The sequence below is a fragment of the Perca flavescens genome, chromosome 22, assembly GCF_004354835.1.
Source record: "Perca flavescens isolate YP-PL-M2 chromosome 22, PFLA_1.0, whole genome shotgun sequence".
Taxonomy (NCBI): domain Eukaryota; kingdom Metazoa; phylum Chordata; class Actinopteri; order Perciformes; family Percidae; genus Perca; species Perca flavescens.
Genome location: NC_041352.1, coordinates 27,091,752 through 27,115,523, shown reverse-complemented (window position 1 = coordinate 27,115,523; position 23,772 = coordinate 27,091,752). Strand labels below are relative to the sequence as shown.

Below are 23,772 nucleotides of genomic sequence, written 5' to 3'. Positions count from 1 at the left end.
CAATAAATCATTACATACTATATTTATAATACAGTCATACAGCCATATCTAACTTACTGTGTGGAAATCTGGGGAAATACATACAAACCCAACCTACAGTCATTATGCACATGACAAAAAGTGTAATCAGAATAATGTTGGATACCTGGAGCAGACAAGTCCTTTATTCTTTAAGTCACATATTCTGAAATTCATTCATCTGGTTAAATTTTATACGGGACAAATCATGTTCAAGAAGGAAAGCATGTTGGGTATAATCTTAAAAAAAAATTCTAAATAAGAACAACTTTAAAAGTATGCGCATCACAATTTGTGGGTTGAGTTTGTTGAACGGGTTAGACCAGAGGCCTGTACTTTGAAGCAAGATCATCATGTCCTGGATTTCTTTCAGTTATCCGGCTTCACCTAAGCTAACAACCGTGGTCCCGCATAACCTGTACTACGACGGTGGTTATCAACTAGTTCAGTCAACCATCAGGGTTTCCCAATCCAGCAGCGCGTGTGTTCACATAAAAGAGGCGGTGTTTGCAGAGCATGACCAATCACAAACATCTACCAGAGCAGCATGTTATATATAAGAAGAGCAAATTATAATTTTCCATAAATATGAAGAACACAGACTCGGTTTTACACGGAAAACGCAATACAGTCGCTGCTTCCTAAAACAGGAGGACAGCTGGCAAAAAAAAAAAAAAAAATAGCCGATGCTGTAGATGTTTAAATCACAACTCTTATTAATATCACTTCCCCATCAGTCAGGACCAAGATCTGACCATAATTACACTTGTGCTTTCCATAAACTGTCGTTGCTTTAGCCTATTATTTCAGTTGCAACCCTGGCAGTGGGAAGCGATCGAGAGAGCAAATAAAACATATAAAAACATAATTCAAACTGCTGTGCGCATTGGCGACACACGGCTCAAGAAGCCGAGAAATAGACAATATGTTATTCCCTCCCATTAAAATATATATATTTCATAAAAAAAACAATTAGGGAATGTTAACAGGGTTGTCGGTCTCTAAATGTTTAAACTTTTATGAGCGCACCTCTCTCTCTCTCTCTCTCTCTCTCTACACCAAGCGCCGCCTGATCTTCTTTAAGAACGGTGACGCCGTTATCAATCGAGTATTGATTGGTCAGTAGGCGTTGCTTTAACACTGAGTATTAATTGGTCAGTAGGCGTTGCTTTAACACTGAGTATTAATTGGTCAGTAGGCGGTGCTTTAACACTGAGTATTAATTGGTCAGTAGGCGGTGCTTTAACACTGAGTATTAATTGGTCAGTAGGCGGTGCTTTAACACTGAGTATTAATTGGTCAGTAGGCGGTGCTTTAACACTGAGTATTAATTGGTCAGTAGGCGGTGCTTTAACACTGAGTATTAATTGGTCAGTAGGCGGTGCTTTTACACCGGTTGATCTCTGATCTCCATCTTAACCTGCTCCCGACCAGGTTAGGTGTTCAGCATGAGTTACCACGGCGATTGAACCCGATAACTGATCCACCTTCGTAGTACAGAAAATCCTGGGTTGAGCCTGAAGTTAGCTCGTTAATGCCAAATTTTTTTTTTATATTAGGACAATACACATTAATCAACATTTCTGTAAATGCGCCAGTGTTAGCCAGTCGGCTAATTTTCAACTGTAGTCCTAGTTGCATGCATGTCTTTATGATGGGAAGAAACCGGAGCACCCACGCAAGCACGGGGAGAACATGTAAACTGGGTTCGACCCCAGAACCTTCTTGCTGGGAGGCAGAAGTGCTAACCACTGAGCCACCGTGCTGCCTTATGTATAAACATAACAAAGTTTAAAAAGTTATATAAAAACACTTTATTAAAAGGATATGACGAGGAAGAGAGATGATTGAAGGTGGGTTAGTGTACGGATTGTTACAGAAATGTTAACTTACTTCAAACGTAAACAAATAAATAATAAGGTTTGGTGAGTGTAAAATTAGAGATGTATTGTTGTGTATATTGCTTATCCTGTTGTAAAAACATATGATATATAAAGGAATGAGTTCAAGTTGAATTAGGGAAACTTCACAAGCTTCGGCTACATCCTGCTCCTTTTAGGACAGTTTTTCAAAATATTAATTCTAACACTCTATAGATATTGTTTTTATTTTCCTTTGGTGTGTTGCTACTCACTTTGTATTTTTTTTATGTATGTGTGTGTGTGTGTGTATGTATGTATGTATGTATGTATGTGTGTGTGTGTGTATATATATATATATATATATATATATATATATATATATATATATTTTGTTTTTTGTTTTTTCCGAAACAATAAAAATGAATGAAAAAGATTTAATATTTTTTTAGTTTGATGTGAGCGTGCTGAAAAGACGCATGAAGTCTACCTGTGGAGCTTTTTCCTTTCAGAAATCAATCAAATATTGTTACGAATCTTTGAATATTGTTGTGATGCGTTTTCCCGTAACTTTTGCAATTTTACAAATGTTCTAAAAATATTGAAATTAATATCAATATCGTAATATCACATTTTGTCAATATCGTGCAACCCTACTGCTGGCTCTCTCTACGTTAGTCCTATGTAAGCTGGGGACTGCAGATGAAAAGTAGTTAGTTTGACTAAGTCTGGCATATTTACATGTTTTTATACAATAATATTCATAAATATGCATGGTCCCTATGAACAAATAACATAAAAAAATGAAAAATAAAGCTTCACTGAACTTTCTCAACTGACTCAAAACAGATTATGTCAAGATGTTGGTGCAACATCAGCACTTTAAGATTTCTTTTTGTGAATGATGTTTGAGGCAAAAGAAAAGAGTTTATATGCATTTATCATGTCTATAAAGCATTTAAATTACACATGAAAATAATCCTGACTTTTATGGTTTTAGCTTTAAAATAAACCCCTTTTTTTACATTATGATGTGAGCGTGCTGAACAGACACATGAAGTCAACCTGTGGAGCTTTTTCCTCTCAGAGATCAGCGGTGAAGCAGCTGTTATCTCCACAGTTGATGTTCTGCTTTCTACCAGCAGATGTCACCATTTCCTCTGTTTCCCCCAAAATAATGATGCAGCATCTGTCTGCTCTGAACACTGAACTGAAGATGTGAACCATCAGTTAGTGAAAGTGGAATCATAATGTAGTTAAACTTGATTTAAAGATGGCAAAGTGTATCTCTGTGTATCAGTGTCAGAGGTATGAGTTGTAACATTGATGAAACACTTCAAAGTAGAGAAGTATATTTAATCTGCAAACTCTCTCCCCCAGAGGATGGATGATGAGACACCATGGAGCGCTCTAAGGAGCCTTTAAAGTGCTCATATGCTGTGTGCAGAGGTTCAATGTAGAGAAATACTGAGGTTGCTTGTGAGATGATTGGTGGTTGAATTCAATTGTTAACTTACCTCCTTAAGTAGCAGTAGTGTTATCAAGACGCATACTCGCTTTTTAGCATGTTTATTAACGTAATTTGCCCGCCATTGACCTACATAACGAGTGAATTTTCATAGCGAGTAGTATAAAGGGACGTATGTCTGGGACTTTCCTAAACCAACCTTTTTTTTCTTTCTTTTTTTACAACATACACATGGATAACTGAAAATGCGTACAGATAACACGCCATTTGGCTTTAGGAAAGTGGCGTGTCATGATGCCATGTTGGTATTGCCAGACAAATGATGAGTACACTTTGAATGATATATTTCTGTGTGCGACCCTCTCTTCTTTATAGACATAGCATGCCAGACCTTCCTCCACAGCCCTGCGGAGGAAGGTCTGGCTAGACCACACAGCATTCCTGGATGGGAGGAAAACGTGCTCTGGTTTTTTGGCCTTTTTTTTTTAAACCAATCACAATCATCGTGGGCGGGGCTAAGCTCCGGACGGAGCCACGGTGCCTCTGCTAAATAGTCTCAGGAAGGAACTTGTTTTGGTGGAACATGTGTACGTTCAAAAGTAGTTTTAGTCGTGCAACAGAAAACTCAGATTGGACAGATAGTCTAGCTAGCTGTCTGGATTTACCCTGCAGAGATCTGAGGAGCAGTTAACCATAGTCCTCACAAATCAGCCGGAGGTTAGAGCGCCAACACAGAGACAGAGGAAGGAGACACACATCAGCCGAAATGAGGGACATCTGGCAGAATTTCTGAAGGGAACAGAGCAATCCCAGAAGTGGAACATTGTGGATATAGACTACATACATCTAGGATAACACAGCAGCCGGACACAGTGCAAAACTAAATTTTTAACATTCATCTCGTTCAAGTTTTTTTTGGCAGTTGGTACGAAGTTTTTGTCATTTATGACAACATTTTTGAAGGTTTTCTTTCATCGTTGTCTGAGGGTTTTTTTCTGAAGTTTTTGACGCTTTTTTCAACAATTTTGTCACTTTTTTACTATGATAGCTAATGAACTTTTTGTCATGTCTCGTCCCTGTGTCAAGTTTCTGTGTTTAATTGGTTTCATGTTTTCTGTTACTTTTCCATTTCCTGTTTTATTTTGTAGTCTCTCTGTTTCCCTGATATGTTGTATTATTTACTTCCTGTCTTCTACTTTCCCTCCTGTGTGATTACCTGTCCCTGCCCCTATGTGTTGCACCTGTCCCATTGTCTCCCTGTCGTGTGTATTTAAGTTCAGTCTGTTCTGTACTCCTGTGCGAGATCGTCTGCTTCCTTGTGTTCATCCTTCGAGCGTTTTTCCCTATTTCCTGTATTCCTGAGTTCCAGTTTCCCCTTGGATTTTGACCATTGCCTGTCTTTTCGGATTTCCCTTTGCCTGTCGTTTAATGGACAATGTTGCTTGTGAGGTTTTATTAGCTTGTAAACATACACGCCCACTTTCTTAAACCAAGTGACGTATTATTTGTACGCATTTTGAGCTATCTGCGTGTACGTCTACGCTGTATACAGTGGACGTAAACATACACGCCACTTTCTAAAGGCATGTGGCGTGGTATCTGTATGCATTTTGAGCGCTGTATACAGTGGACCAGTTGGGTTTAGGAAAAGAAGAACGAGTTGGGTTTAGGAAAAAACAACAAAGGAAACATGACACGAGCCCCGGTCTCCTGGATGAAAGTCCTGTGTTTGATCCATCCAACCCCCTTCGACCAACCTCCCTACATGGATTTTCGGCCTTTCATACTACTCACTACGGCGTCAATTCACACGCAATCGCAAATGGAGGCCAAACGGCGTTGATAAACTCGCTAAAAAGCGTCAATAATGGCATACAAATTGGCGTGTCATACATACCATTTTAGGAAATCAGTCTGATAAAACCATTGTATTTTACTCGCCCGAGTCGTGCATTTGTGGGTCCATTGTCTGGTGTGCGTGATAATGTCAATGAACTAAACAAAAGAGAAATTAAGTTTGACACCGCTGCTTTAAAACAACAAATATTTCTCAAACTTGGCTTCACAACATATTTCACATTGAACAACAATTTAAGCTTAAAAAGCTTCACAATAACCCCACATTTACAGACATTCAACGTGATTCCTCGGTGTCTCTTTCTATGGAAGCCGAGAGCCGTGGAGATCAGAATTAATTTAACTCTTTCTCAAGAAAATAAAGTTGTTTTTTATCATCTCTTTCCTGACATTAGAACTCGATTATTTCATGGAAATCAGAATCATGACTCAACATCTGGAAAAGATCAGAGAAAATGTTCTTTAGTCATAAACTGGTAAATTCACAATCTATTTTTGTAATTTTTGTTTTATATTTTCCTGTTTCTGAGTGAAGAATCTCCACTTCTGTATACAGCAAACTTTGCAGTTGTATTCATAACTATATTTTGAAGGTCTGTACAGAGGGATTTGTTGATATATCATTCTTGGCCTGATTAATATGACATTCTATGCCTAAAAATAGGACGGAAATCTTTTTAAGGCTATTGGCAGTATTTTCTGAATTACTGGGTAACAAAAGGAAAATTCATAATCCCCTCTGTAAATGTCTTTTTAATTTAATATATCAACAAAATGAAAGATTTTGAGCCTCATTTTTTTCAATGGTCAGATTCTTCACTTCAAAATATATGCAAATTAGCACATGTTTAATTAGATATAGCCTAATTAGCATATGTAAATATAAAATTACAGAAAACTTGCAATACATTTTGTTCTCCTATTCATGTGAGTAACTGGTAAAGTTTCATGGTGATATCAGTAAGTTAAGCATTTTTTTGACATCGTCATCAGAGCCGAGACTCCCTCCTCCTTAAATATGGTCACGTTTGTTCACTTGAGATGAATAATTAATGTCAGAACTTTGAGAATAATAATCACCGTCCGGCCTCTGAGCTTCCGTACATTCACACAAACATTCAGTTAAAAACAAGCAGTGGTAGTTTAGTGTGTGTGTGTGTGTGTGTGTGTGTGTGTGTGTGTGTGACGAGCAGTGGTAGTTTACAGAGTCAGTGTGCAGCGACAGGACATCAGAGTTTGGCTCATTCTTATCAAGTAAAGAGAATAACAAACTTTTTACACATCAGTACACAATCATCAAAGTTAGTACACATGTAAAAAGAATCTAACATGCCGGCTACATCGCAGCATAACGTCTGCAGACCGACTATGTTTACATGCACATAATATTCAGTTTTTTGTCCTTATTCCAAAAAAGACGATATTCCGACTATGCTGTTTACACGACAAATGAAAGTGAATATTCCCGTTTACATGCAGCCATGTAAATAAGGATTTTTCCAGCTGTGGAGGTCTTGTTGGAGTGTGTTAACCAGTGGTGATTATAGACCCTTTTTAGGGGGGGGGGGGTCAAGCGTTATTCCAGAGATCATAAACACTGTTTGTCCATCCAAAGAGTCTCTGATCCTGTTAGGCCTGCTGCTCCTAGATAGCTTCTCTGTCTCTCCTCTCTCCCCCTCCCCTCTGTCTCTAATTATAGGAGAAGAGTCTGGTGTGTGGGAGTCGGGTTTCCAGCTGCATCTCATCTACCACAGTCAACCTCTGCTTCATATACCCGGTCATTCCACCCACTCCCTCTCAGATCATAGTCAAGACGACCCGGTCATTCCACCCACTCCGTCTCAGATCATAGTCAAGATGACCCGGTCATTCCACCCACTCTGTCTCAGATCATAGTCAAGACGACCACAGTTAGGACCCTGACACACCAACCCGATAATTGGCCGTTGAACAGCCTGGCGAGGTCAATGACTCAAGTCAGTTTGGTCTGTTTGGTGTGTTTTGTGCTGTCGTGCGTCGGACGGGCCGTCGGCCGACCTGACTTGCTGGGTCAGATGGCGGGCAGTCCGACTCAATGACCAATCTGATTGGTGGAGTTCTAGCCCTTGACTATCGAATCAGTGCATTTATGTTAGCGCGACAAACGGCACTCAAAATCTGAAGAAAATCTTTTAAACTGACCTTTGTTAATCTGAAATGAAGACAGATTCGGCAACTGCACGGCCTATTTCTCGCTTAAAATGTTTTCAGAAACAAGTTTTGGTGAACTATTTTAGTAAAATATGAGATTGTATTCCGAACAAGCCACCATTATGCTCGGTTGTAAAAATCCGGAAGCAGCCAGACCCACGTGACGCATCGTCCAATCAGCTGCCGGTTTCAAATTTTTTTGGGCGACAATACAGATTAGTGGCGCCTGATTATAGGAGACATATTACATTTCGCGCACGACGTACGCTCAAGTCGGCGTCGATTCGGTGTGTTCCGAGGCATTTTTTGACCAACTCGGGGAGGCAGTCAGTCTGACTGCCTTTCCTCCTGACGGTCAGCTGTCGGGTTGGTGTGTCAGGGCCTTTAGTCTCGTGCCTGACAAATCTTGCTATCTGTTTAGTAATTTGTATGTTTGCCTGTCCTGATCCTTTCTCTTGTGCCTCTGGAACCTGACTCCTGCTACCTAGTGATGGCCAAATGAAGCTTTGAGAAGCATTGTCTTTACTTTCTGAGCTCACTAGATGGCGCTCTTGGTTTTAAGGGAAAAGCCAATGACATTGCAATTCAGTGTATTCTCAACCCTTTGTTGAACCGAGAGCGCCATCTAAATTAAATACAAAAACATCTGTCTGGTGTACAAAATTCTGCATAACACTGCTCCTACTCTTTTGAAGTCTTTCATAATCCAACGTAACAAGTAACAACAGGTGAACTTCTAATTCCATTTGGGAAAAGTACTTTTGGCCAATTATCATTTTCTGTTACGGCATTACAAAACTCAAATTCATTGCCCTCTAAAATAAAAGATATACATGAATATTCCACCTTTACAAAACACCTTAAAACATGGCAGTCAGATAAATATTACTGCAAACATTAATCTGTCAGATGTGGTGTCTGTTCGATGTGACATAGTCATTTTTGCTGTTGCTCCATCTCTGCTGTCTGCCTCCGTTATGTCTTGTATGTGCTTTCAATGTGGCCTCTGAGACTCTTCCCCTTTCTCTTGTCTCCCTTGTATTGTATTAACTGCATGGACTGCTTTAATGCCATTGCCATTATCTGTGCTTGTTTGTTTGTGTGCCACTTCTTTGTATGTTTTAACCCTTTTTGCTTAGGCCTGCTTTTATTATAGATGTAATGTAACTTATTTTAATACGTTAACCATTGTATTTCAGGATGCCTATTGTCAGCTGGCCGGGGACTACAGCTGGAAATTAGCCGTTGAGGCTAAAGCTGCTCCTTTTACTGTACAGTTAATTAAGGGGGACTGTCCACGACATTATACACTAATAAACTAAACTAAACATAACTAAAGTAGTGGGCTCAGAAAACAAAGACAATGCATCATGAAACTTCATTTGGTCATCACTAGTGCTACCGCTTCACTCCTGCCATCCACCGGACCAGACCACAACCACTGGACCCCACCACTAGCCGGCCTACTGTCTCTTTCTGACAGACCCGCTCCTTCCCGGAAAACCACCAGACCTGTTCTCCACCCTGGAAACCTGGACTTGATACTTGAGTACTTTAAATAAACCCTGTTAATTCACACTCCTGGCTCAGCGTTCTGTCTGCATTTGGATTCTATTCACCATTCAAAACCTCACACATCCGTGGATGGAATCCACAAATCCACAAATCCCGGCCGTCTCTGTGTGTCCAACAAAACCAAGATGAGCGGGAACTTTAAAACCGTCCACAGCATGAAATAATAAAGCTTAGGCTCAAAGAGAAGAGGACTCTTTGAGAATTTGTGCTGCAGCGTAAAAATTGTGATATCTGATGTCGTACCCAAATCCTCTAAAAATCATCAATTATGTAAAACTAGCTTAAAGTTTAAGATGGCCTACATATTTAACAAGATAAAGTTGTTATTAAACAGTAATAATAATTTGGCATCTTAAAGGTTAACTACCGTTTTTGTGTCTAAGTGACATGATACGAACAACAATCTTTGACATCGGTCCATTATTAAGTGTGATCGCTGTAACCTGTAGCCACAGACCGGGCTGTAATGTAACGCTACAGGACTAATGTTCAGCATCAGTTAGCTTCCACTAAAAGTTCTGTTGTTGCCGCTGACAGACTCAGATTATTATTCTAAGTGTCTGACAACATTATGGAAAGGATCCCTACAGAGATAGACCTTTAAAACCTCTTTGAGACCTTTCTGTTTAACCAGAAACAGCTTTGAGGTCACTAGCGCTAAACCCACCAGACTCCATTTAAAAAAGCCATACTTTTAGCGTGTAGAGAGCCAACATATTTCCACATTTAGATCGGTAAACTATGTGTTTATTTCAAGTTGTGATGGTTGGAAAAGTGGAAAGACGACCCGAAACAGCTTTTCATAGTTTTATTTTGTTTCTCCTTAGAAATCCGTTCCATAATGTTGTCAGACACTTAGAATATTAAGTCAGAGTCTGTCAGCAGCAAAAACAGAACTTTTGTGAAGGTAAATACAAATTTTACAATTGTCCTATTAACTATAATAGGAACATAGGGTCCAGGTTGAAAAAAAGGTAGTTACCCTTTAAGGGCCTTAACTTCTTTAACACTCCTGTTGACCCGTTTTCAAAATGTTTCTATGTCTGAAATCTGGGTGTTCTTTCAACCAAATTGTCCCAAAAAAAATAATGTGCATGGTTTCCTACACACCGCTAGCATATGGGATGCTAACGGTTTGAATCCCTGCAAAGCGTCAGTCTCTCCTCTCCCGCTGTAACGGCGGCCTGAGTGCCGTTGTGTTCCAGTGTGAAACGCAGAAAACGCTCAGTCAGCATTTCCTGGAAGACTTTACAATAAATACAGCTACATTAAATACTGTCAGCAGTATAAATCCAAGCAGGCGGCAGTGTCGGTACGCGATCTGTGCTGCCTGCACGATCCGATATGCGCATGCAAACATATTCTCGCTCCCATCTCGTAAAATACGGACACTTCGTCAGGTGCTTTTGTCGTTTTTATATGACGCTAAAAGTGTCCTTTAGTGTCCTATAACGCGCTTTATCTAAATGCTGAAAATTGGTCGGGACTATTGGCAGCCATTTTGACATTTTGTTAAGGAAAAGGTTGTGGGTGGGCTTAAAGAAGAAAGAGACTTTAGGAAACGTGCCGATCCCAGAGTGACATGATTCCCAGTCTCCTGGGTGAAAATTCTGTGTTTGACCCATCCACCACCCCGACCAATCTTCCTGCGCAGAATTTCGTCCTTTCATACTACTCTCTAAACCCTTTGTGGCTGCTGCTCTCCCCGGTACGTTCTACAAACGTACAAATTTTACGAGTTCGGAGTGAGAACGGGTTGTGCATGCGCTGAAATACATAGTAGAATGTATGTCCCTACACTATTTGTATCACGCATACGGTCTGTTTTATAAAGATATTTAAATGAAGTACTTATTCGTCGTCCGTGTACGTCTTGTCAAACATTGTTAGTTGTGTGACATGTAGTGTGGGGATGTCGTGATGTTTTTAAATGTAGCTTATTATGTATTATGTAGCATTACGAGGTGTTTACGTGGTTGCCAATCCAAAATAATAAAGGAGTTGTTACATGTTACATGAAGATGTTGGTTACATGGGGAATGAAGTCTGAGTCTTTCTGTCACTGCAGACCTTCAGTTTCCTCCACACTCGAGCACTGTGAAATGAATGAAATTCCCGCGGTGCAAAAGTGCGCAAGCGTGGAACAGATCGTGCAGTGGTGAAAACAGGATTATCATCTGCGCATGCGCATCTTGGATCGTGCAGGCAGCACAGATTGCGTACCGACCTATGGGGTGTAAAAGTGTGACGTGTCCTCTGGGGGGGGTGGGGATTGCGATTCATTGCCATTGCAGTGCAAAGGTGCGTAAAACAGGATTATCATCACTTTGGATCGTGCAGGTAGCACAGATGGCGTACCCACAGGCAGTTTGTTTTCCACAGAACATCACAGCTTTAGTTTTAAGTGTCTGAAGGCCGCTGCACGTCGCCCCCCCCCCCTAGCGGACGTGGGCGTGCAGCGCAGCACCCAGACCCAGATACTCCAGGTTCTCCGCTGCCGGGAGGAACAGACCATTCCCCGTTAAAGGAACACTGTTCGTGGCGGAGGGCAGGAAGTCCGCCTGGTAGTCCGGGTTATCGAGGCTGTCGCTGGCGGCCAGCGGGAGCGAGCTCTGGGCGGTGTTCAGGTACTCGGGGACCTCGGGGCCCTCGGGAACTCGGGGGAAAGGCTTCAGATCCTCCAGCGGGAAGGGGTGCGAGGCGGCGCCCCAACCCAGGCTCAGGTCCTCGTAGTTGGGATTCAACACATCCGACAGCCTGCTGCTCTGACTGTTGTCACTCATACTCTGGTTCATGTACTCTGAGAGAGAGAAACAGGTTTATTTAGGGCGTTTTCACACTTCTATACATTCAACAAATAGACATGTAGTAGTAAACATTCAGTAGACAAATAGTAATATAGACACATACTGGACAATAGAGACAACAATATACATATAGGCACATAACATAGTATAGAAAAATACAAATATACAAATAAGACAAGTACACATGGACTGAGGGGGGGGAAACACCAGAGCAACAGGGGGAATGAGAGGGGGAAACACCAGAGCAGTGGGAATGAGAGGGGGAAACGCCAGAGCAGGAGGAATGAAAGATTCTGTACCATGGCCTGGGAAGTCTTCTTTCTCCAGCGTGTTGTGTGTCGGGTCGGTGATGTAACGCAGAGCGATGCTGTTCTCTCTGACTGGATAACCGTTCTGACAGGAAGAAAAGACAGGCAGCGGGAGGATGTACAACTCATTAACGTAATACTTTTATCTCTTTATTCTTCAGCAACACAAATATATTTCCCATCGTGTCGAACAAACTGAAGACAGAGTGACAAACAAATGGCCAAATTCATCCGTAATTGCAGCTTTAAAAGGTTAACCTATTTTCCTCATGCATTTGTGACTAAGTGACTGATGTGATCAACAATCTTTAAAATTGGTCCAGTATTGAGCAAAAAAGCTGCCTGAAACAGCCCCAAAATCACCATCATTAAACCCACCAGACTCCATGTAAATAATCAGGACTTTTAGCGTGTATAGAGCCAGCATATGTCCACCATACTCCATGTAAATAATCAGGACTTTTAGCGTGTATAGAGCCAGCATATCTCCACCAGACTCCATGTTAATAATCAGAACTTTTAGCGTGTATAGAGCCAGCATATCTCCACCAGACTCCATGTAAATAATCACAACTTTTAGCGTGTATAGAGCCAGCATATCTCCACCAGACTCCATGTAAATAATCAGGACTTTTAGCGTGTATAGAGCTAGCATATCTCCACCAGACTCCATGTAAATAATCAGGACTTTTAGCGTGTATAGAGCCAGCATATCTCCACCAGACTCCATGTAAATAATCAGCCAGCATATCTTCACATGTAAATGGGTAAATTAAGGGTTTATTTCAACCAAACCAGAGTGGTGATTGTTGGAACAGTGGAAAAATGAACCAAGACAGCTTTTGATAGTTTTATTTAGTTTCTGTCCACTTTGAATGAAGTCTGTTTTACGATGATAAAAGTGCTGATTATTTACATGGAGTCTGGTGGAATTTGGTGATGGTGATTTTGGGCCTGTTTCATGTTAAACTAAAAGGATCTTACTCTTTAACTAAAAGGTCTATCTCTGTAGAGATCCTTTCCATAATGTTGTCAGACACAGACACTAATAATCAGAGTCTGTCGGCAGCAACAACAGAACTTTTAGTGGACACTAACTGATGCTGATCATTAGTCCTGTAGGGTTACACTACAGCTTGCTTCTTGTTTAATACTGGACCAGTTTCAGAGATTGTTGTTCCCATCAGTCACTTAGTGTTCAGGTTCAAATGAACTGAAGTTACTACAACTTTAAAGACTTCAGGTCACACAGAGCGAAGTGTTTGTTACCGTGGCGCTGCAGGTATGGTTGTCCTGGTTACCCAATCCTTTGTACGGTAGCAGGTATTCCTCAGCATCCACCACATCCTCCATGTCGTCTGAGCTCAGCAGGCGAGAGTAAAACCTGCTATCTGTCGGACTGGGGAGGTCGCCCTGAAACACAGCCAGCTCACATTTATTCTTCTTCATTCTTTGACACGTTATTCAGCAATACTCAAAAATATTATGTCCAGGGCTTGACAACTACTGTAGCCACTCAGCATCTCCCCTAGCAATAGTGTCTAGTGAAAGGGAGTGTGTTACCACTGCCGAAATCTACCCGCATCTGTGGGGGTTGGCGTGTGCTGATGTCAAGCAATGGTTACGTTATTCTTTTATTTTGATCAACAAGCCCAAGTTTGACCTTAAAACGTAATTACTGTTAGCAGCAGAGGGGGGTTTCTGGGGGTTATTTCCAATAATTTTAACCGTTTACAAAAGAACATTGGAAAAAGCTACAAAAACGCAGGAAAAAAAAATCGACAAAAATATTATTTTTTTTAAACGCTGACAAAAGTGACCAATGAAATCGGAAAAGTGTCAAAAAAAATTGAAAAAAGTGAGGAAAAAAACATTTGAAAAATTGACAAAAACATAATTAAAAAAATGCCAAAAAAGTGACCAAAAAAATGGAATAAAATTGACAAAAAAGTCAAAAAGTGGAGAAAAACAACAACAAAATGTTAAAATTTTGAAAATAACAAAGTTACGGGAAGACAACATGAGGTTTAAAGAGGTGCTTTTGTAGAGGAACTCAAATCAACTAATCCATTCAGTCAGCAAAATTCACAGGAGCATTATCAGTCAGCCCTACTCCTTTGTGTGTGACTGCTTTTCTCTTCCACATGCACACACATAAACACAACAGCTTGACTTCACTCATGTATTTGCTGATTCTGTCTCAGTCTGTCTCACTTCCCCATCCGTCCACCAGATGTCCTCAGACTTTCCCTCCGTTTCCCATCATCTGCCGGCCCCGTCCATCTCCACACCTGTTCCCACTTCTCTCATCAGACCTTCAGGTATTTAACCAGCCTGTTTGTGTCCGCTCTCCCCCTTTGTCACACGTTGCTTTCTTTGATTGTTTGCTGCGTTTGTGTTTCTGTCATCTGTATAATTAACTGTAAACTATTTCAACATTATGTCCCTAAAATCATGGCAACTTGGTGAGTACAAAGTTAGTTTCTGTTTTTGTTAAAAGCAAAAGAATATAATGCCTTTATTGTCTATATACATGTACAATGAGATTAAAAGCAACTCCTTTCCCAATGTCAACATATGCGTAAAAAATATAACACAAAATAAAATAAGTAGTGCAAAAAAAAAAGGGGGGGGTAAGGTGCACAGTTGAGACACTATATACATATGAAAAAATAATTATTGTTTTATATACAGTGTGATATGCAGTTTGGGTTATTGCACATTATTTGAATATTGACCAATATTGCAGCATGTCACATTTTTTTTAATTTTTGTGTCAGACACTTCCTACAAAAGTCAGCAAAAATGTTGTATAAAAACACCATGTAAATATGCCAGAATTAGTTAAAATAACTACTTTCCATCTGCAGTCCCTAGGCAGGTGACGTAAGACTAACAAAGACAACCAGCAGTCATACAGCACTCATTCACTCTATATTAACAGGTACACATAATAGTGACATTGACAAAACAAACAATGTGTACCTGAACAACCAGGTATCTGGATGGATCTCTGGCCATTTTAGAGAACTCCACTATCAGCTCTCTGAACCTGGGACGACTGGACGGGTCGATCATCCAACCTAGGGGGAGGGAGGGAGAGAGAGAGAGAGAGATTTCCTCAACTGGACTTTCAGGTAGTGATGTTCAGATACCATTTTGTTCCTTCCCCGCTGTGTGTGTCCCCGGCTCTTACATTTCACCATGATCATGTAGACGTCGATGGTGCAGATGGGCGGCTGCGGCAGCCGGTCTCCTCGCTCCAGCACGGCGGCGATGTCGCTGGCCGGGATGCCGTCGTACGGCTTGGAGCCGAACGTCATCAGTTCCCACACCGTCACACCTGCAGGACACACAACAAACGGGATATACAGGTGTTTACATGTTTTAGGGAGATGGTATTTAACCATTCAGACACACAAAGGGATGTTGTTGTGATATAACTCTCCTGTTGTCCTCAGGGTCAAATTTAACCCATTTTCAAAAAGTTTCTATATCAGAACATTTGGGTTTCTTTCAACCAAATTGTCAAAATATATAATGATGATGGTTCCCTACAACACTCTTCACAAGAAAAATAAATGATCAGTTCACTACTTTCAATGAATTTGGGTGTTTTATTCAATTTTATAGCGTTTGAAAAAAAAAAAATGGATAAAAGAATGCCGAAAAAATCAACAAACATGGGAAAAAAAGTGACAAAAAATGTGGAAAAAACTGACAAAAACATCAACCAAATTGTCAAAATAAAAAACGACAATGGTTCCATATACGACGCTCTTCACAAGTAAAATAAATGATCAGTTCACTACTTTCAATGAATTTGGGAGTTTTAGTCAATTTTATAGCATTTGAAATTTTTTTTTCATAAAAACGTTAAAGAAGACGAAAAAAAGTCAAACGGCGAAAAAATAAACATCGGAAAAAGTGACAAAAATTGAAAAACACTGAACGGAATAGTGACTAAAGAAAAAAACATTTAAAGATGTTTTTGGGGGGCTTTAACCTTTATTTGATAATGACAGTGGATAGACAGGAAAGGGGGGGAGTGAAAGAGAGGGATGGACACGCAGCAAAGGGCCGCAGGTTGGATTTAAATCCCAGGCTGCTGCAAAGGACTCAGCGTAAATGGGGCGCACGCTCCTACTGGGTGAGCTAGAGGTCGCCCCTATTTTATACTGACCCAGAAAAACAAAGTCGCGTGGTCGACGGGAAGACTACACAGGGGATAAGCATCATGAGATTGGAGCTAAATGCAGAACAAAACGGGATCAAAATAAACTAATTAGAGAAACTATGTGAATGTCACAGAGGAGTCAGATTTCAGGCGGCTGCTTCCCTCTTTTTAAATGGAAAGTGTGAAAGCTTCACGAGTTCTGGATCTCAACAACTATGTTCAAAACTAAAGCAGTTTGTTGCTCATTTTCTGATCACCAGACCTAAACACGTTTTACAGTTTTCAGCGGTGATTCAGAATGAAAATCAGCGGAATTAAGCGGACAGTTTTTCTGCTTGGAGGGATTTCACAATCAAACTTATTTGATTTATTTTTAATTTGTGGTTAATCTGCAGGGAATTCTGACTCCGTGTTGTCCTGCCGGAACCAGCCCTCTGTTAGGAGGAAAATTAAACATCCCACAGCTCCAGCAGCACGGGAAAATGCATCTGTGGCTTTTGGATTTCTGACCAGGAATAGATTCACTGGAAACAGTCAGAGCAGGTTCAATTCAATTTTATTTATAGTATCAAATCATAACAGTTATCTCGAGACACTTTACAGATAGAGTAGGTCTAGACCAAACTCTATAATTTGCAAAGCCCCAACAATTCCAGTGATTCCCCCAAGAGCTAGCATTAGCAGTGGCTAATGCGACAGTGGCGAGGAAAAACTCCCTTTTAGGAAGAAACCTCGGCAGACCCAGACTCTTGGTAGGAGGTGTCTGATGGGGGTGTGATGAACTGTGGCAATAATAGTCACAATAAAGATAATGGAACAGTGACTACAATGGTAGTGGTAGTAGTTCATGTCATAGCAGGGCACTGCAGGGCGTACAGGATGTAGCGTGGCCCAGCAAAGCATGGGTGGACGTAGCGGGATGGAGCCTGACACTGCAGGGCATCACAGAGCGTAGCTGCAACCAAGATCTTGGCGCCACCCTAATCCAAGGAAATATGCTGGGCGAAAAAAAAACATAAGGACTCAGGAGAATAAACTGTAGTCTTACTACAGGTTTTCCTAAATCTAACGTGACAGTGGGTGTAGAAAATTAGTATTAACAAAATGTGTGGATGTGCTCGTCGCAAAAGAGCTGTGTGCAGTCATTGAGGAAGTGGTTAAAAGCACTCTGGGTGACATCTGATGCACAGAAAGTTGAGCTTAAGTCATAAAAATAGGCCCGGAACTTGGTGTTTGCGTCTGTGCAAGGTAACCGTTTCTGCCTAAGAAACTAGAAGACACCCCCCCCTGTGAGGATAGGATAAAAGCTTGAGGGAGAGAATAGACGGAGCTCTCATTTCGGAGGACAACTTGGTGGACTGAGCTCTGACATGATGTCTGTTGCTAGGGAAACTTAGTCTGTGCTTTGTGAACCCACTCTTGTGTTGTACCTCTTATGCTGGACTCAGTAAACTTTGCTTAACTGAACTCTTCGTCTCAGATTGGTTCTTGTGTTTTTGTAAACTTAAGTCCAATAGAAAGAGGAATTAATAAATTGGAATCAGATTTGACAGGTCTTAGGGCCTTATTTAGACAAAATTCCCAACACGGGGCCCTGTACAGGCTGGAGAGCCAAAGGTTGACTCACCATAGCTCCAGACGTCACTTTGATGTGTGTAGGTCCACTGGAGGATTGACTCCAACGCCATCCACTTAATGGGAACCTGCAAAGAGCAGAGCGGGACAAACTCACTCCTGGAGAAAATAAGTTAAAGTAACAGGTGGTTTATATTTTAAAACCAATACATGGTTTAGGAGAAGCTTCTGAGCATTTTAGGGAATCAAAGACTGTCATTAATGTCCATTGAAATTATCAACCCTAATATGTAGGCTGGCTGGGTCATGTCATCATGCAATAAGTAGGTTATTGGGGTTATGCAATATGTTAGTGGTGCAATAAATGGGCTGTTGGATTGTTCAACATATTTTGAGTACAGCATAAGTTAGGTGGAAATGTGTCATTTGTGCAATACGTAGGCTATTGGGGTTGTGCAATATGTTAGTTGTGCAATATTTAGGCTATTTGGGTTGTGCATTATGTCAGTGCATTGTGTCATTTTGTGCAATACGTACAGTGTTGTACAGAATCTGCCACTGAAAGGAGTTAGTGTTTACTATATAGGTACCTGTCTAATGTATATGAGAGTATTACTATATAGGGACCAGTCTAATGTATATGAGAGCATGTTTGTGTTGCATGAGAGTATGTGTTGAGAGATGCTTATTTTCTGTATTTTGTGTTGTCTTTGTAAAGCTGCGGAAGGGAGAGAGTCCAAAACTGATAACAATAAAGTATATCTTATTTATCTTATCAGATGAGCAGATGGATATCATGTCTGTGCATATTTAGCCTAGCTTAGCACAAAGACGAGAAGCAGAGAGAAACTGCATCTCCAAAATCTTTACATTAGGGATGTAACGTTCCATTGTGAATATGTTAAAAATGGAAAAAAATGTGCAAAGATTACAACCATTTGGGATAAAAAATGAATCCTTTGTCTGTAGCTCATTCTGTTAAAGTCCTGAAATATGTTAACTTAAAATCCTGAATCATATTGTGAGTTGAGTGAATCGTTACATCCCTGCTGTCCACTGATTTCTCCTCCTAACATGAAGCCAGGTGTTATTTTATTTTAAGGATTAAAGAGGTTTGATAAGTAACGGGCGCACCTTCCCCCCGTCAGCGTGGTATTCCTTCTCGTCGGCCGTCAGCAGCCTGGCGAGGCCGAAGTCTGTGATCTTGACGTGGTTCGGAGTTTTCACCAGGACGTTCCTCGCCGCCAGGTCTCGGTGCACCAGGTGACGCTCCTCCAGGTAGTTCATCCCCTACGCACACGCGCAAACACACACAGACACACACACACACACATACACACAGAAACACACGCAGACCCCCACACACACGCAGACACACAGACACACACGCATGCACAAAAACGCGCGCACACACACGCACAAACACACACAAAGACACACACAGACACACACACAGACACACACACATAAAACACACACACGCACACACACACAGACACATACATAAACACACACACAGACAGACAGATACATACATAAACACACACGCACGCGCAATCACCGACACACACACACACACACACACACACACACACACACACACATAGACACATAACCACACACACACACGCACAGACACACACAGGCAAAAACACACACACGGTTAGATGAAACTTCGCCCATGGTCCATTTGTCTGTGGTTTGACTGGGTTGTTCACATGCAAAGTGACATAAATAGTTGTGTACCAAAAGACCTTGAATCCTTTCTCACCTCCACACAGCTGACCAATCAGGTGCGAGTAAACTGGCAGCTTAATGCTGCACAACAAAGATTTCACACTGACCTTGTTGTTTGGGATTTTCCCAGCACTTTAAAATCCAAATGAGACTTAAAACTAGATTGACTAGATTAACTAACACACACACACACACACACACACACACACACACACACAGACACACACACACAGAGGTTGCTGCTGTGTTCGGGATAACGAACCTCAGCAGGCTTAAAGTGAGCTGCAGACAGTCGATGCCTCAGGCGGAGATGGGGAAGCAGATTTTCTCTGTGTTTTCTGTGTGTTTACGTAGCTACACACTCCTGAGACTATATACCCAGCCCTGACAAAAACCAACTCAAACTAAATACATAAAAACTAAACCTTTCTGACCAACTGAATCCACTATAATAACCTTTGGCAGAGACTGCCCTCCCCTGAAAAAAGCCCACATAAGTTATTTGTTCAAGCAGCAGACAGATTCTATCAGTCCCTTCAGGATTTCGTGATGTCGCGATCGCAACAATCAACCTGTCTAAGGCCATGTTTACACGATTACGCTCACGGATGAAAACAACGAAATATTTGATCACTTCCTCATCTGTCCAGACAAAATTGTCAGCTTTAAGTGTGCATTCTACATCAAATTTCACACACTTTTGCGTCACCATATGCACGCAGATTTCCCCCCCACAACGCTCGTCTGAACGCGGAATAAAAAGTGAGAACACCACTTTTTGCGTTTTCTCTTCAAATTGTTTCTGTCTAAACATAACCTAAAACTGCTACCGCTACCATCTCTGGTTTAGATATGAGGACAGAAAACTCTTGTGTGGGTGGGGTGGGAGGAACAAAAAGGCAGATATCCTGGTGAGAGGGGTTGGAGGACCGGTTGCATTGTCGGGGCTCACCTTGGCAATCTGGACACACCAGTTGAGCAGCCACTGGCCGCCGATGTTCTCCCGGTGGTGCCGGACGTAGTCCAGCAAGCAGCCGTGCTGCATCAGCTGAGTGACCAGCTGGACGGACGACGTCAGGCAGATCCCCAGCAGGCGACACACGTGAGGGTGGTCCACGCTCGCCATCACGTACGCCTCCTACACACACACACACACACACACAATTACACAGAGAATGAGCTCCACTGTGATAGCAGCGCCCTGTTGTCTCCTTTCTTTTCCATTTCCATTTCCTGTGAGTGGAATATGTGGAGAAACACATTTATTTCACATGGCTTTAAGAGCCATAATCTCATCCATCTCTGTGACAAGCTTCATTATGACCAGTGATGCACAGCACTTCTCATTAGGGCTGGAACAGAGCCCCGACCACAGCCTGTGACCTGTGCGCTTACGCATACACACACACACACACACACACACACACACACACACACACACACACACACACACACACACACACACACACACACACACACACACATATATATAACAGACACACACAGCACACACACATTGTTAAAACCTTTATTGTGCAGGGATTTCACAAAATTTTGCCTGAGCATTGTCTGATTTATGTGTTAACACCATGAGTGTGATTGCATGTAAAACTTAATTCTTCAAATGCAACCAATCATTTGAGTTATTTCTAATCCTAACTTGGTCTTGACTAAACCCCCGGGTGAAACTTGCCCAGTAGAATAGGCCAATGTTTTCTAAATTGGGTACAGGGACCCCCAGTGATCTTTGAGGGAAAGTTTTGGGAACCACTGAAATAAAGTCCAAGGTCACTACAGGAAATCAGGAGGAGCCTGGAGAGATATTTGACTCAAGCCATTCAATTACCTAATGTAATAAGTTAACCATCAATTGACTTGATACAGCTTCGTTAAGTGTATCTATCTACACTCACCTAAAGGATTATTAGGATCACCATATTAATACCGTGTTTGACCCCCTTTTGCCTTCAGAACTACCTTAATTCTTTGTGGCATTGATTCAACAAGGTGCTGGAAGCGTTCTTTAGAAATGTTGGCCTATATTGAAAGGATAGCACCCCCCCACACCATTACATCACCACCACCAGCTTGCACAGTGGTAACAAGGCATGACCGATCCATGTTCTCATTCTGTTTACGTCAAAATCTGACTCTACCATCTGAATGTCTCAACAGAAATCAAGACTCATCAGACCAGGCAACATTTTGTCCAATTTTGGTGAGCTGGTGCAAATTATAGCCTCATTTTCAGATTTCCTATTGCGTGAAAATCCCAGTAACTGAGCAGATTGTAAAATACTCAGACCAGCCCGTCTGGCACCAACAACCATGCAACCCTCAAAGTTGCTTAGATCACCTTTCTTTCCCATTCTGACATTCAGTTTGGAGTTCAGGAGATTGTCTTGATCTGGACCACACCCCTAAATGCATTGAAGCAGCTGACATGTGATTGGTTGATTAGATAATTGCATTAACGAGAAATTGAACAGGTGTTCCTAATAATCCTTTTAGTGAGTATCTCAGTACTAAAGTAAAATCAAACATATCCAATATCCAGCTTCAACTGAAAATAATCACACACAAAGTCAGTAATAACCGGACTCTGTGGGAGGGAGAAGAACAGAAAGAAAGGAACAACAAACATACAGAGGGAGAGGGATAAGGAGAGGAGGAACAATCAATGAAAAAGAAGAATCATAGTCTTACATCAAGGATTTCTTTGTTGGCTTTAGGTGACGTGGCCTCTCGGAGAACTTTAATGGCTACTGGGATCCTCACGTTCTCTCCCTCGGGGATCCACAGACCCTAAAACATAAAATATTTATTACATTAATACAGTAACAGCAGGACGATGATCCTTAGAGTTATGTTATGAATGCAACATGGCCCCGACAGTTAGACCTCCTCCAAGGTGTGTCCAATGTCAGGTTGATTTTGTTTGAAAGGTTTTGACATGCTAGAAAAGGACCAGATTTTTAATTGATCCAGGCAAAATGGAATAGGAAAAGATGTTTATATGTCATTTCAAAAAAATTGAATCAATGTCAAAAGGTTTTGACATAAAAGCAGATTTAATTGTAATTTAAAAAAATGAATAAAAAATAATTGTCGATTTTCAAATGTTGCACCTGTCAATACAGCACAAAATATTCTGGAGCCTATTTTTTGGTCAATACTGCAGACGTTGTCTTTGCTGTAATCAGATCAGTATATATTTGTTTGTTTATGGGAAACATCTATGTGTCCAGACAAGGCTAGCAGCAGCAGCGCCGCATCAGACACCTTTCTGGTATGCAAAGACATAGACAACGCCACGCAGCTGACACGCAACTGACAGGCAATAGAAACGCCACGCCACGCAGCCAGTGTGTGGGAGCTCCTGGAGCTATGTTATGAATTCCATAAGACCATAATAGTCTATAACTAACTGATGTTGATTTTACAGGCAGCTGCTTTTTTGTTATTGTCTGCTGTGTTCAGACTTTTAAGGTGTGTGTGTGTGTGGCTTTTTTCTGGACTCCTGCCAACAACACTTTCATTCTTTTGCAAGTGTGGTTTCCATAGACCTGGTTAAAAACACATCATTTGTGTGTGAGAATAATGATATATTATTAAACCTTCTCACCTTGAAGACGGTCCCAAAGGCCCCGGAGCCGAGCACCCTGATTTTCTTGAACTCTGTCTCCTTCAGGATGCGGAGCAGCGCCTGGTTCGGAGCCTCGCCGCTCGGAGTCAGCGGCTCCACCAGCTGCAGCAAACACAAAATATTTATTTAAATCTACAGCAGGGCCGCCCCGTGGCATATAGACCAAATAAGGAAATGCTAGGGGGCGCCTGCCGGCAGTCGAATAAAACAAATTATTTGACAATTAGGACAAAATCTTTAAGAAAACAAACAAACAAACAACAAATCTTGCCTAGGGCACCAAATAGTTTCAGGCCAGATCCAGTTTCCATGTAAACAGGATTGAAACATTAACAGGAGTTGTGTACACTCGTATTGTAGATGTGTTGTTTCACATTTTTAGTCCTAAGGTTATAAGTCTCCTTTATCTTTTAGGAGAGAAGTTCACAAGTCATTTTTTGGAAGTCCAGGTCTCAAGTCTCTGGCCATCTGATCTGAATACAACTATAAAGATACCAGGTGCCTGTTCCCAGCATTAGCACTTTGCGATGGTTAGCTTGTTACCTTGGACAATAT

General features: G+C 41.3%; 1 protein-coding gene across 1 annotated transcript in view; it reads right to left on the bottom strand.

The window, feature by feature from the left end:
- Positions 1-11,248: 11,248 nt before the first annotated feature.
- LOC114548913 (melanoma receptor tyrosine-protein kinase) overlaps positions 11,249-23,772 on the bottom strand; it is a 58,549-nt gene continuing 46,025 nt past the window's right edge. The window contains exons 18-27 of the mRNA XM_028568942.1: positions 23,197-23,319; positions 22,278-22,376; positions 20,524-20,709; positions 18,969-19,124; positions 17,887-17,962; positions 15,279-15,425; positions 15,068-15,165; positions 13,352-13,495; positions 12,074-12,167; positions 11,249-11,767 (exon numbers count right to left, since the gene is read on the bottom strand). Of these exons, the coding sequence (XP_028424743.1) occupies positions 11,406-11,767; positions 12,074-12,167; positions 13,352-13,495; positions 15,068-15,165; positions 15,279-15,425; positions 17,887-17,962; positions 18,969-19,124; positions 20,524-20,709; positions 22,278-22,376; positions 23,197-23,319 (1,485 nt within the window). The 3' untranslated portion in view covers positions 11,249-11,405. The remainder of the gene's footprint in view (positions 11,768-12,073; positions 12,168-13,351; positions 13,496-15,067; positions 15,166-15,278; positions 15,426-17,886; positions 17,963-18,968; positions 19,125-20,523; positions 20,710-22,277; positions 22,377-23,196; positions 23,320-23,772) is intronic.